The 14,536-nt window shown below is 46.5% G+C and overlaps 1 protein-coding gene across 2 annotated transcripts; it reads left to right on the top strand.

Moving 5' to 3' along the window:
- The first annotated feature begins 603 nt into the window (after positions 1–603).
- tacr2 (tachykinin receptor 2) lies at positions 604–14,302 on the top strand. 2 transcript variants are annotated; one of them, XM_053865322.1, is made up of 8 exons: positions 604–746; positions 1,868–2,036; positions 3,222–3,517; positions 5,243–5,437; positions 9,221–9,371; positions 9,454–9,573; positions 12,516–12,592; positions 12,666–14,302. In XM_053865322.1, the coding sequence occupies exons 1-8, from the start codon at positions 640–642 to the stop codon at positions 13,003–13,005; spliced, it is 1,455 nt and encodes a 484-aa protein (XP_053721297.1). In that variant the 5' UTR covers positions 604–639; the 3' UTR covers positions 13,006–14,302. The 2 variants fall into 2 exon arrangements, with proteins under 2 accessions (XP_053721297.1, XP_053721298.1); XM_053865323.1 differs by lacking the exon at positions 604–746 and adding an exon at positions 1,515–1,662.
- Positions 14,303–14,536: the final 234 nt, after the last annotated feature.

Here is a 14,536-nt window from a genome sequence, read left to right as displayed (position 1 = left end):
TCTCCCTCTTTCCTTTCCGCCTGGCTCTTCTCTCGTGCACGCTGTCTCTGTTCTCCTCCGGTTGTGACACTTTTGGCTTTTGTTTGCACAGAGAATGAATGTGCTGACTTGAGTTGGATTCACTCCGTGCTCAGGCGTGTGTACTGTCCAGATTGTGTTTATACTTTCACAGCGAGAATGAACATCCTTGTGCTGCTGGTCTTGTGACAGCTGGATACAGGAAGCGGAATCGTGGCTTCACCCAAGGTCAATTCTCTTTGTGAGTCTCGAGCAGAGGGACATGTCTTCAGTGGAGCTGACACTAAATGACTGTGATGGCAACATTTTAAACGTATTTTCTGTATTGAAAACTCTCCAAAAACCCTTCAACAAGAACCAGTTCAGATCTCATCATGAGGACCGCCTGACACAGATCCAGGCCACCATCCAGAAGTTCTCCTCAAAAGGGCACTTACACTCACAGCGTGACGGCAGTGGTGATGTCACCATGCCACTGTCACTCACCACCTGATCCCTCTCTGCGCTCCAGCCAGGCTGGTTGGACTCTGAACCCGAGCAGGCCGTCATCAGCGGGAGACTGGGGACATCCTGGACAGGCGTCCGGACCTTGGCAGGCCACAGGGAGACAAACAATGACTCATGCTCCCTTTTACAACTGAAGACAATTCAGAGTCAGGATTCATCTTGATCTTTTTTGGGACAGAGGGAGGAAGAAAGTGGAGGGAACCTGCTGAAAGAAGACAACGGTTTGTGACTATCTTGTTCTCTTTTATGACAGTTTTCAGTCTACTGAAGTCTACTGAGCACTACCTTCAACAAAGGTTATGTCAAATGATTCCTACGTGCCAGTACTGGAGACGCTCAGACAGCTCCATCATCATCTGAAACTCATATCGCTCTGCCAATGCGGATCAACTCTGAAATGCCGTGATCCACCGGTCATATGCATTTCCTATTCAAGTGCGCTGCTGTCCATACAAATGGACTTGTAACTGAGGAAGATGTTGCATCTTCTCTCTCGACATCACTGAACCAGAGTCTGTGTGACCCCAGTAACATGTGGTTGATACCCTGTGACTAAGGTTTGAGCTGGACTGAAAACTGAATTATACTTTAAGATGAGGGGAAATGTCAAACAGGGAAAGAAGGTTTTTGCCAAAATCTCTTTCTCATTCAGCAGCAGGCTATTTTCCCTGAGAAATGCTGGAGCCAACAGATGGAGCGTAGATCAAGAAGTGGATGGGGAGTGTGTCCAGCAGTGTGCTTCCATTACAGAAACATTTTCTGTAGTTGAGAGTCTGTGATGAGAGCTACCTGCACAATATCACTGATCAGTCAGTGTTGTACTGTGCGTTGCATCTGGAGGGACGCGCACCTTTAAAATGAATATATCAGGAACACAAGCTTAGGTGAGGTTGGACGCGCCTTTTGTTGCGCAATATCGTCTTTCATGCGCTGCTCGTCGTGTCTCTCCTCCCTCCGCTGAGCGCACACGCGACACACGCGCATACATTCGACAGAGCGCACTGCACATTCCAGTAGTGGGTGTCTGTGGATGCGCGCGGACCTGATGGATTAGCGGACCGAACCTCAGCGATGTAGGAGTATTCAGGGACTCATATAGGAATTCAATGGACATGACTGTTTTGGCGCGTAAATAAGGTAAATGCATAAATGATTTCATCGTTCGTTTGCTTCAAAACCAATTTTAAAAAAAATAAAGAAAAATAAAAAGCTGAAAAAGGTGCTTTAATGTGATCAGATTATAAGCGTAAGGTTTCGTGATTCAAATTTCTAAATTATTATTATTAAGTTTTTCCCGCCGATATGAATGAAACGCCTCGACGACGTCTGTGTTCCACTTCAGGCTTCTGGCAGCAGGTGACCAGCGAGGACACATCATGGGCGAAGAAAGTTTCATTAAACACATCCAGAGGGACGTGGAAACCACTTTAGTGCCGCTGTCAGAGACCACCGAGTGGCTGGAGGATGGAAACGAGACGATGGGAAACCAGTTTCAGCAGCCCGACTGGCAGGTGAAGTAAAGAAGAACCTGATAGACTATACGTCATACATATACTTGACACTTACTTTAACACTGAAATATGTAGTGCCTTACTTTGACTGTAGCCAAGATTAAACTGTAAAACTGGAATATATATATATATTTTTTTTCTCTAGTTTTATATATATACAGTATACTGTAAAACTTGAACATATATATATTAGTTTTACAGATTAAACTATATATATATACATATATATGTATATATATATATATATATATATATATATATATATATATATATATATATATATATATATATATATATATATATTTATATATATATATATTCTAGTGTTACAGTTTAATCTTGGCGACATTCAATGTAAGACAATACATATTTCAGTGTTAAAGTATAAAAAGTTATACAGTGGTACTTCGGTTTTCGAACATCCCTGAATTTGAATAAATCAGAGTTGGAACAAAAATTTCGAGATTTTTTTGCTTCGGATTTCGAACGAAAATCCAGAACTCGAACGCCCCTGAAAAAAGCCGGAAAAAACATAACGTGCGCGGACCGACCAGCTGACCCACGACACGCTTTGTTATTGTGTATAACGCAGCCTCTGTATGCAGACGTGTCCCGTTAGCTCCATTTACTGACTGTTTCTTCTTCATATTGAGGTGTAAAACCTTTCCTGTCTCCACACTGGACCGTGGTAGAGTGTCACAGGGGAGGTGCTGGAGCGCTCACTCCAGGGTTTGATGTCCTGTTGTGGGCTGGAGCTGGGACAGGGATGAGGCCAGTCTGGGACAGAGCGTGACTTGGTTTATGACTTTGTCACAGCCAAACTGCACAGAAGCGCACATTCAGAGCTGGACACGCACCGGGCACCTCTTCACTTCTGGAGAGACGTCACTCACTCGGCAACCCCTCCCACATGCAGCGGCCACACACATAGAGGAACAGCCACCTGCAGCAGACACTCTACATTCACTCCTACAAAAGACTATTTTAAGGCTTGGAATGCATCATTTCTTTTACCATTCATTCTAATGGGAAAAATCGATTCAGATTTCATACAAGACGCTTCTCGATCTGCCTTCTGGAACGGATTGTGGTCGAGAACCGAGGTACCACTGTAGAGAATTATTGACAAACCTTCCCAGTTCAGTTTAATGTCATGTAACCTGACTGACCATGTGACTTGTTCAGGTGGCGATGTGGGCGATTGCCTACTCCCTCATCATCTTGGTGTCCATCACTGGAAACGCCACCGTCATCTGGATCATTCTGGCCCACCGACGCATGAGGACCGTCACCAACTACTTCATCGTCAATCTGGCTTTCTCTGACGTTTCCATGGCGACCTTCAACACGCTCTTCAACTTCGTCTACGCGCTCCACAACGACTGGTACTTTGGCCTGGGCTACTGCCGCTTTCAGAACTTCTTCCCCATCACTGCCATGTTCTCCTCCATTTACTCCATGGCGGCCATCGCAGTGGACAGGTGAGGACCCTGAGATCTTTCCCTGGATCCGTATCTGCGCGTCACGATTGCATGATGTGGCGCGTCACTCCTGAACAAGCGATGCATCAAGTGCCTTTTAATGATCATTTGAGGGCATCTGCCGTGGCTCGTCCAAATAGCTGTGGAAATTGAACTCATCAGAAAGGAGGAAATGGTTGGTGCTCTCCATTAACACTAATGGGATTCGCCTCCCTTCAATCCAGAGTATTCATTTCTATGTTGTGTCTCCATTTAAAACCAGCTCAGGTGAATGAATCCCAGCAGCTTCTGTTTGAACGATGTAGCAATTTTGTGGTTAGAGGTGCCGATGAAATAGAGTGATGGTTTCAATTAACAGTTTGGCTGTGGCAAATGTGTCGACCACGTGATGCTGTCAGCTCAGCCGGAGCCGCTGCATGTGGAGCATGTGGAGCTGTTGTCAAACTGGGTGTTGGATCTGAGGCTGACAAATGCAGACTGATTTCAAATGCAAGACATGTCCATGGACAAACAAAACAGGAAGTTTGTTTTGGTGTTGCACAACAGAATACTACATTAGTAAACTCAAGTGAAAAAGTGGACACACTGAGTCACAAAGCACATCTTCCATCCGACCTTCACCCTCTAAACATCATGAGCCCACACTGTGTCATCAGGTGTTTTTGTTATAGAACACAGGAAACACAACTGTAGTACTCACAACCCCTCGGTCACCAGGAATCACAAATAAACCCTGAAGCTGACAATATGTACATTTGAAATAACAAATCCTCGAGATAAAATGCAGCCAAAATGAATTAATCTATCCAAATATCATACGTATAAACTACTGGTGGGATGAGTTAATTACAATTAATTACAACATGATATGTTTAATGTTAAATTAATTACAACATGTTTAAATGTAATTTAATTTAATTTAATTGAAAGTCGTATACAAATATTTTCAAGACATGAAAAGAGCTTTAGTTTAAATCAGGTGATATAAAAACTTGAATATAGCCACCATGGAGATTTATTGTGCTGTTGTCAAACTGATGCAAAATAAACAATATTTTGTGGTTTAAATGTATGTATGGGTCCATCATTTGATTCAGTTATATACCAAATTTATTCAAATTCTTATACCATTAATCTGCGATTAATTGAGATTAATTAATCACAAATTCTCGAATTAACTAGATTATTTTTTTTAAATCAAATCCCACGCCGAGTATAAACTTTCTTTCACTGGGAAGATTTTTCAGATTCCTTTCGGTCATTGCCCAAAGCTTGTGACCTTAGATGAGGGTTGGAATGTAGCTTGACAAATCCAGAGCTTTGCCTTTTGGCTCAGCTCTGTGGTGCGCCTGCTCCGACCCACGACACGTTCGCTCCCATCTGGCCTGGGAACGTCTCGGAATCCCACTCGAGAAGCTGGTGGAAGTGGCCGGGGTAAGGGGTCCCCCCCCATCTGAACAAACACGGTCAGTTTCAAATGAATGAAACCGAATAAATTCATATCACGTCTGGCAGACAGTTCCTCGGTGACACCATGAAATGAGTCATTACTCATTTCCAGGATTTGAGAGCTGCAGGGAGCTTCTCAAGGTTGACGGCAGCCTGCGTCAGAGCGTGAATGCGCTGTTCTAAAACTGGATTGGAAATATTCTGCCTTGTATTAATAACTGTCAGTCATGTTTTCTTTTCTCTCAAGTAAGGGTGGTTTGGATGACTTCTCCTCAGGTACATGGCCATCATCCACCCACTGAAGCCTCGCCTCTCTTCCACCTCCACGAAGGTGGTGATTGCCCTCATCTGGGTGGTCGCCGTCTTGCTGGCCTTCCCTCAGTGCTACTACAGTGTCACCAGGTTCTACTACCCCAGGACCGTCTGCATGGTCGACTGGCCCGATGACTACGGAGGAACCCATCAGCTGAGGTGACGTCTACTGAGGTTTATACTGTATGTTGCCGGACATTGAAGGAGGAATGTTGGTTTCATGACACAAAGCACGCTGTGGCAGTGATGGGTAGGTGAGGCATCATGAAACAGTATTGCAGAGTGGATGGAACAGTGTCATAATTTTCTGGCCACTTGAGGGAGCTCTTGTTTTCGAAAGGGTGTGTGGAATTAGTTGCACAAGTCTAAACATTTTACAGCCGACAGCGCCATTGGTGGCCTCTGAAAATCAGGACATTGTTTCATGAAGCCTCATCGACCCTTCAATAATATGTCATGAAACCACATTACACGTCACGGCTGAATAGTAATGCAAAGGCACATAAAGTCTCGGGTGCAATGATCCAGTTTCACCTCATGTGTCCGGAGATAGAGGTGGGCGATGTGATGACATTAAATCATGACACTTAGAAGGCGTTGAGGAGCAACCAAGGTGAGGCGATCACATGGATTCACTGAGATTCTTTGTCTCCACTCTACTATAGAGTTCCAGTGTGTTGATGCGCTGATCTGTCCCTCAGTCAAAGCAGCGCTGCTGTGGTGCGCCGCGCTCCTCTTCCCACACACTCACAGCCAAGAAGCCGCTCACATGCTTCAACAACTTCCTGCTGTTTTTAAACCTGATGCGCCTCTAACTGGACCACACACTTTCACCACAGAACCATGGAGGGAGGGAGGGATCCTTGTCGGACCCGAGACGCCAAAGACTGTCTGCACTGCAGAGCTAACAGAGCTAACAGCGCTAACAGAGCTAACGTGACGTCTCACTTCAAAACTTTATTGATACTCATAGACTGTCAAAGTTTGTTTGTAGTTTAAAAGTTGGCAAAAAAATAAAAGCAGAACAAAATAAATGTGCTCCAAAATGTGAAGAGAGAAAGAGTAATTGTTTTTATGAAGCAAGATTGGGATTTGTCTCGAAACTCAGAAGTACAATAAAACCATGCAAATGAGAAGTGATAAAATCAAAACAGCTATTTAAAGTAAGTAAATAAATAAATGAATCATGATTTCTGCAATTAATTTCTGCAACTAGCCTGGCAAAATAACACCCAAGTGTCAGTAGCCACAGTTTTTGAATGAATAGAGGTTTTCTATAGGATTTTAAACACAAGTGCGCTTTGGCTGAGGTTCCTTCGGTTGTGAGCCTGGGGATTTCTTTCAATGAACCAAGGGTGCCATGGCTTGAAAAACACTGTCTTACAGTACATTTGTTTACAGTTTTTCAGAGTTTCCTGTTGTACGGTGAACATTATGACGCTTCATGGACAGACAACATGCATTCTTAGACTGTTCAGCTCACTCAAATTTGTCTCAAACTAAGGCGCTCATAACGTAGTGAAGAGGTAAGAATGAGGTTGAGACTTTAAAAGACGCCAATATTTTCATCACAGACTCATGAACCCACTTTCCCAACGACTCACCGTTTCCCTGTGCGACAAATCTTGCTTTGTTATTGTTTGAAGCTGGCGCCGAGCAGATGATTTCCTGGTGCTGATAAGGCAAAGCAGCAGATAATGCGCGGGCCGGCGGAGCCATCATCATTAATCCTTGTGAATCTATGGGATCAGATTAGCCGGTGGTCAATGTAGAGTCAAAGAAGTGGTGGCAGATTTGAGTGTGACCTTGTGCCAGACAAAGCACGTCAGACTCACGAATTTAGAGCCTCGACGGCGTGCCGCGTATAGACTGTAGAACCGGTGAAGTTTCTATAACATGGATCAGTAACCATGGTTGCAGATTTGCCCGATAATTGTACAGAAAGAAGTCAGTGAAGTGAACTCCAAGAAGAGTGAAAAGGGCACGGTGACAGTGTGCCGGTTCATGCAGAGCGTAAGCTGAAATGAGCTGAGCAGCTGAGAGGTGCGAGCACCACCGATACTGAGGACATCACCTGCTTCCATATTCACACAGGAAAGGATGCGAGGCAGCTGCATCCGTGATGCAAATGTCCCCTCGGTGGGTGTTTATGTGGTCACAGATGATGGAGGGTGCAACTTCAGACGTACTGAGACTCTCAGTCAGCATTCCAGACTTCGTCCATCCTGCTGTCATACAGTGGAGTGCAGCAGGTCCAACCGATCTTCAGTATGCCAGAGTCACTGGGCCGGTGGTCAATATGGCAGTCAACTGGCACTAGCATGTCTAATTTCCATCCAACCTTATGCTCCGGGAATATGGGGATACGGGGCCCTCTGCTAGGGGCTGTCCGGTCCCTGTATGAATGGAGCAGGAGCATGGTTCGCATTGCCGGCAGTAAATCAGACTTGCTCCCGGTGCATGTTGGTCTCCGCCAGGGCTGCCCTTTGTCAACGGTTCTGTTCATCACTTTTATGGACAGAATTTCTAGGCGCAGCCAGGGGTCGGAGGGGATTCGGTTCGGGAAGCACAGAATCTCTGCTATTTGCGGACAATGTTGTTCTGCTGGCCTCATCGGACCGGGACCTTCAGCATGCACTGGGGCAGTTTGCAGCCGAGTGTGAAGCGGCCGGGATGAGGATCAGCACCTCCAAGTCTGAGGCCATGGTTCTCGACCGGAATAAGGTGGTTTGCTCTCTCCGGGTCGGTGGAGAGTTCTTGCCCCAAGTGGTGGAGTTTAAGTATCTCGGGCTCTTGTTCTCGAGTGAGGGAAAAGGGAAGCGTGAGATTGATAGACGGGTTGGTGCAGCAGCTGCAGTGATGCGGTCGCTGTATCGGACCGCGGTGGTGAAGAGGGAGCTGAGTCACAAGACGAAGCTCTGGATTTAGCGATCGATCTACGTTCCCACCCTCAACTATGGTCACCAGCTTTGGGTCATGACCGAAAGGATGAGATCGCGGATACAAGCGGCTGAGATGAGTTTCCTCCGCAGGGTGGCTGGGCGCACCCTTAGAGATAGGGTGAGGAGTTGGGTCATCCGGGAGGAGCTCGGGGTGGAGCCGCTGCTCCTCCACATGGAGAGGAACCAGCTGAGGTGGCTCGGGCATCTGATCCGGATGCCGCCGGACGCCTCCCTGGGGAGGTGTTCCGGGCATGTCCTACCGGGAGGAGACCCCGGGGAAGACCCAGGACTCGCTGGAGAGATGATGTCTCCGGTCTGGCCTAGGAACGCTCCCCCGGGAAGAGGTGGAGGAGGTCTGTGCGGATCAGGAAGTTTGGGCTTCCTTGCTCCGAATGCTGCCTCCGCGACCCGACCCCGGATAAGCGGCAGAAGAAGGTGAAGGCATTAGTATTTGTTTCCCTCTGATTTAAAACTGTTTAATAGAGCAAATAAAATACAAATCAGATTATTTTATTGATGCAACTTAGCCACCAACTTGATGCACTGCAGCAAATGATAATGGGGGAAAAAAACAAATCACTTATCGGGCAACACACTCTTAATATAAAGGGTGTTTCCTCAGATAAGGGCGTGGTTGAACATGTGTGAGACTGAGGTCAGGGCAGTCAATGCGTATTGACCACACACACACACACACACACGGTTGGATGTGGGCGCTTATATAACCCCAGATAATAAGAGGAAATTAGAAATCAGAGCTGTATTTAAACCCTCACATTGTTTTCCCTGGTGAATGCAACACATTCACCGCAACACAAACATGAATATTTAAAGGCAGCACACAAAGCTTCAGATGAGAGTGCATGAACACGCCTGAGTAATCATCATGGCGCCTCTTGTCTTAATGCACTAAACAGCGATTCGGTACCAACGAAATCCTCTTGTTTTTAGGTAAATAATGCATAAATCATTCTTGAATGGCCTCTTGTTTTCTCCCCAGTTACCAGTTTGCGGTCATCTTGCTGATCTACCTGCTCCCTCTGCTGGTGATGCTGGTGACCTACAGCCTGGTCGGTCAGTCTCTGTGGGGAAGTCACATTCCTGGAGAAGCTTCAGACCATTACCACAGCCAGATCACAGCCAAGCGGAAGGTCAGGCACTTCCGCTCCATAACTCACCAGAGGTCTGGCATCAATGAAATCAGATCAGACTTGATGCTGCGTCTGCTCGCAGGTGGTGAAAATGATGGTTGTGGTGGTGGTGACTTTCGCTCTGTGCTGGCTTCCGTACCACGTTTACTTCATCCTGGGCTCTTTCAACAGAGACATTTACAAGCAACATTACATCCAGCAGGTACGGTTTTACTCCACGGCGCCACTCTTCAATATTGTATGGAATGTAAATGCTTACTGTGAGCCCTTTGGCAAGGTCTTGGGTTTTAAATCCAAGTGAGGTCACTTTGCATAAAGTAGCGCTCAAGGACAACCTAAATGGGGGTTAAACTGACGTCGACGTTTCCCAAGATGGTGAGGCACATTAGGAGTAGAACTAGACGGCGATGAAGAGGAGAGTGCAGTCAGGCCGGAGACGACCGTGAGGATCGAGTGAAATGGGAAAGAGTTGTGTCGGATGATATAGAGACCTGTCGTGTTCGGTCACAAAGACAAGCAGCAGAGGTAGAAGTGGCAGAGCTGAAGATGCTTAGGTTTCCATTGGGAGGCACATGATGGGATGCGCATCGAGAACAGTTAAAAGTTGAGAAATGTTTTTGGTTATCGGTTCTCGACAGTGATGTCCGACTCTACTCGCTGTTACGGAGGAGATGGAGCGGCACAGGATCATAAAGCGTCCAAATCTGTGGCTTTGTTTGGCGTCTTTAGGAGAACCGAACCCCTTCGACATCATGGTGACATGATGAAAGCGTTCTGTGTTTGATCAGTGATGTTGGACACCCTCCTCAACCTAGCAGCTAGCATGTCGGTTAGCATGGAGCTGTAGACAGAGGAGTTTGATTTGGTTGATTTGTGCCTTGTTTTTACATGAAGGGAAGTGGCTTCAGCCTTAAAATAGTCTTTTGTAGGAGTGAATGTAGAGTGTCTGCTGCAGGTGGCTGTTCCTCTATGTGTGTGGCCGCTGCATGTGGGAGGGGTTGCCGAGTGAGTGACGTCTCTTCAGAAGTGAAGAGGTGCCCGGTGCGTGTCCAGCTCTGAATGTGCGCTTCTGTGCAGTTTGGCTGTGACAAAGTCATAAACCAAGTCACGCTCTGTCCCAGACTCGCCTCATCCCTGTCCCAGCTCCAGCCCACAACAGGACATCAAACCCTGGAGTGAGCGCTCCAGCACCTCCCCTGTGACACTCTACCACGGTCCAGTGTGGAGACAGGAAAGGTTTTACACCTCAATATGAAGAAAAAACAGTCAGTCAATGTAGCTAACGGGACACGTCTGCATACAGAGGCTGTGTTATACACAATAACAAAGTGCGTCGTGGCTCAGTTGGTTGGTCCGCGCACGTTATGTTTTTTTCGGGGGCCTTCGAGTTCTGGATTTTCGTTCAAAATCCGAAGAAAAAAAATCTCGAAATTTTTGTTCAAACTCCGATATGATCTCTGCTTTAAAGAACTGGAGCTCTGTTTCATGGTTAAGGTTTTACTTAATGCATGTTCCAGATAAAATAATTGGAATCGTAACTCATATCAATTCCCCTCCCTAGGGACATGTGGAGACGTTTTGAGACTAAGTTGCCGCAAGGTTAGTAAAGTAGGGTTGTAACGGATGTAACACAAAAACTTTGAGTTAGGCCTGGTTCTCAGTTTAATCGCTTCAGTGCGATACATTTTCATTGCTTTTTGTCTGAAGTGCGGCATCAACAGGCACCTTTCAAAATAGTATCCCATATCAAAAATATTTCAAAATTAATAAATAAATAAATGACAGTAATACTGCAACCTTGAACCTATTTATTGATCCAAACAATATCTATATGAATTGCATGTTGCCTGAACAATGATTCTACATTGATTCCTGTGATGCAGAGAACATCAACACTGCTGCCTCCTCGCTCACTATTCTAAGTTTGTTGTTGAGTCCCGGAGCTCCTTCTCCGCAGCAGTGACGTCACTCTTCTGTCTGAATGAACACATATGTATGGTTTTTAACTAAAAAGATTCCTACAGTGCAAGGACAGTTAAAACGGGGGAGCAGCGTTGTGTTTCGTTGCTGCTTAAATAAACTGTGAGCTCCTGTATGGCCCGGTTGCCAGGCGTCAAATGTCAAGAGCGACATCATCAGAGTATACTGTAGCTCGCAGTGAGCCTCTCAAGATCACCTGCTGGATTACATGCAATATGAATCATCTCGACTCAGAGGACGCATCGGTAGCAACATTCCAGTACCAGTTGTGGAGGGTGCCACTTGGCAGGGTTTGGAGCATGTTCAATGACGTTGTGAGTCACGGTCCTGAGACTTGGTGCGTCATCAGATCCACCATCAACACGATCGACATGACTTTGTTCCATGTTTCACTTTGTCATTCCCTACACTAAACGTATGGCATGTGCTTCACCTGTGATTCATTGTTGATGGTGGTGAAGTCCATTGAATTCAGTGGAGTGAAGATGAGATGCTCCAGTCTGCAGCGTGGCTCACTCACACACAGACTGGGGCCACGTTATTGGTGGCATGAGCCACGTCATAAAATATATAAGTCAAATAAATGGCACACACATTTGTATCTACGCCGCTTGATATTTCCAGGAGGATCACGGTAAAATGTATGAATTTTAAAAATACATGCACAAGAGACATATGGCAGACGTGAACCAGCAACCTTGTGACACACAGTGATGCCACCAAGTCACGTGACCAGCTGTTCAGGTGAAGCCTCACAGCCTGACATGACTGTAGGATGTGGCTGTTTTCAGCAACACAGTAAAACAATGAAGCTCTCAGCCTCTGACTGGCTGGCCACGTCTGCTGTAGTACCTGTCCCGTTCCTTGGGAGAATGATGGAGAAAGTTTACAGAGGAGAAGTGGTAGTCGTGGAGCGTAAAAACATTAATTGTGGACGAAGCAAGACATATGTTGGGTTATTACTAAGTTTTATATTTGGCAAGGTTTCGCCCATAGAAGCTTCTCTGACCCCTTTTTCCCGAACCATGATGGATGAAAGAAGGTAGTGGGTGGTTACAAGGTTGTTTTGCTAACAAAGAGCAGCACTTGATCATAAGCCGACGACAACAATGACAAATATAACTGAATTATTCGTGGCCTGAACATCTGTCTCTTCCTTATCAGGTGTATCTGTCCATCTTCTGGTTGGCCATGAGCTCCACCATGTACAATCCCATCATCTACTGCTGCCTTAATCAAAGGTACGATCGCATTCACCCGTCCACTGCAGGAGTTGAGACGAATGATTCCCTCGCTCTTATCTCCGAGCCGCAGGTTCCGCGCCGGTTTCCGCCGCGCCTTTTCCTGGTGTCCCTTCATCAAAGTGTCCGAGGAGGACAAGATGGAGCTGCAGCACACGCACACCTTCCGGGTGACCATGAGCCGCAGCCACCGCCACGACAGCTCCTTCGCACACGCCTCCGTCAAAGCTCACAAAGCTAGCATTAGCGCGGAGCACAGCGCGGAGAGGGAGCAGGCCAAGCAGGTGAGGGCTGAGGCGGGGAAACAAGGGAGCGGAGCCACATCCAGTGCTGGGGAACAAAACCACTGCCCCCTGCTGGGAGCCATGCCAGACGCGAATAAAAGCAACAGTTTGCTCTGCTACTGTAAATAAACCAGGTTTGCTACGCAACTTCAAGGATTACAACACAGTGTCCAGGCGTGGAGAAGACAAGCTAGTGGACACATGCTGCTATGAAAAAAAAATGTATGGAAAATGCTCTGCACAAGGACAAAGCAAAAGCAGCTTCTCCTCATCTGGTCTCCTGAAACCCACCCTTGGACAGAGACCCTCATGACGCTTGTCAAGACTCACCGAAGGGAAGGTGTTTCTGCCTCAGAACCTTTAGAACAGCTCACTGCTCTACCACCATCTACGTTGCCAGATCCTGCAGCCATGAATGTCTCCACGCTTTGCTGCATCTGCCTCACAACAGCATCAAATTTAGATTTTGTATCGCTTCACGATCAGGTGGGAACTTTTCCAGGAAGTTACCCATGTATCCAGGGTTGCTAAAGCAAGCTCCACCAGGAAGTGGGAGGCTCCAGTGAGGCCACAGTTCCTGTGATCAGCAAGAGAACAAGGGTGTCAGCCGTGGAATATCCAGACATGAGCTGCATCTTCAATAAGTCGGTCACCTGTTGATGGCGCCACCACATGGATGGGAGGGAGAGAGACCTCCTGATGGACAACCACCATGATCACAATCCGCCAGGTGGACTGGCCACGGCTTTGATGACTGACTGTCAACGTTTGAATCTACCTCATCGCAACTTGGAATGAACTCTGCTGAGTCGCTGTGTCATTGCAACCATCTTCGCGGTGCCTCACAAGACCTTCACCCAAAGCTAAACAGAACTCACTCAGGCATTCATTCATTCGTTCAGATGGTTGTCATGACAGCCTTGTTGCAGGTCGGACTGGGATCAATCCAAGTCACGGTTCGGACTTGTATATAAAGCGTCCATGTTGTTGATATTATACTAAAAAACATGTTTCTAGTGGTGTCCAGTGCAAGATCTCCTTCTTAAATCTGTGCGTCGAGTTGAGTTTATTTGGAATAACGGATCAAACAGGGTCACGAATACCAGCTGCTGGTGATATACAATGTTGTGTTTGAAGTGCATTGATGTAAGCGATGTTGAAAAAGCGTATTTGTTGTTTACTTGTAAAGACAGAGGGTATTGTATCGTCCTAGCTGGAGCTGAGACGCTTGGTTTTTGCATTTTCCTCAATGTCGCTTTCAGAGTTTGGTCTTTGGGAGGACAGTTTTGATGTGGTGAAAGAAGAGTCTTGGTGTCACCAGAGTCGACACGGCGTTGGCTATTCTGCCACACGACCTGCTGCGTGTGATGTTAAGTGTTCAGTGTGTGCTGTGATGTGTCCATCCGTTTACATCGGAATCTGGAAAATAAAGTCAGTTTCAGCCATTTTACACTTCTGCCTTCGTGCTATCTCGAGAGGGCAGTGTGACGGTGCTCAGTTCCTCCCACAGCCCGGAAACTGACAAGATAAGGAAGGAGTATAAGGTGGTCGGAAACGCTACCAAACACAAAGTGCCATCGAGTGTTCTCTGAAAACTAGGACAGGTTCACCAACCCTGCTGCCTCAAGAATCTCGCCAGCCGTGATGAAGACTGGTCAGA

The sequence above is a fragment of the Synchiropus splendidus genome, chromosome 5 (assembly GCF_027744825.2).
Source record: "Synchiropus splendidus isolate RoL2022-P1 chromosome 5, RoL_Sspl_1.0, whole genome shotgun sequence".
NCBI lineage: Eukaryota > Metazoa > Chordata > Actinopteri > Syngnathiformes > Callionymidae > Synchiropus > Synchiropus splendidus.
The sequence above is the reverse complement of the archived record's forward strand: the minus strand, read 5'-3'. Positions and strand labels throughout refer to the sequence as shown.

What these genes read in the sequence shown, in the direction of transcription:
- tacr2 (XM_053865322.1), top strand. Translation starts at nt 640, where the DNA reads ATGCTCCCTTTTACAACTGAAGACAATTCAGAGTCAGGATTCATCTTG. An exon ending in TTCAGCAGCCCGACTGGCAG is followed by an intron (nt 2,037 to 3,221) that starts GTGAAGTAAAGA and finishes TGACTTGTTCAG; the next exon opens with GTGGCGATGTGGGCGATTGC. An exon ending in TACTGCTGCCTTAATCAAAG is followed by an intron (nt 12,593 to 12,665) that starts GTACGATCGCAT and finishes TCCGAGCCGCAG; the next exon opens with GTTCCGCGCCGGTTTCCGCC.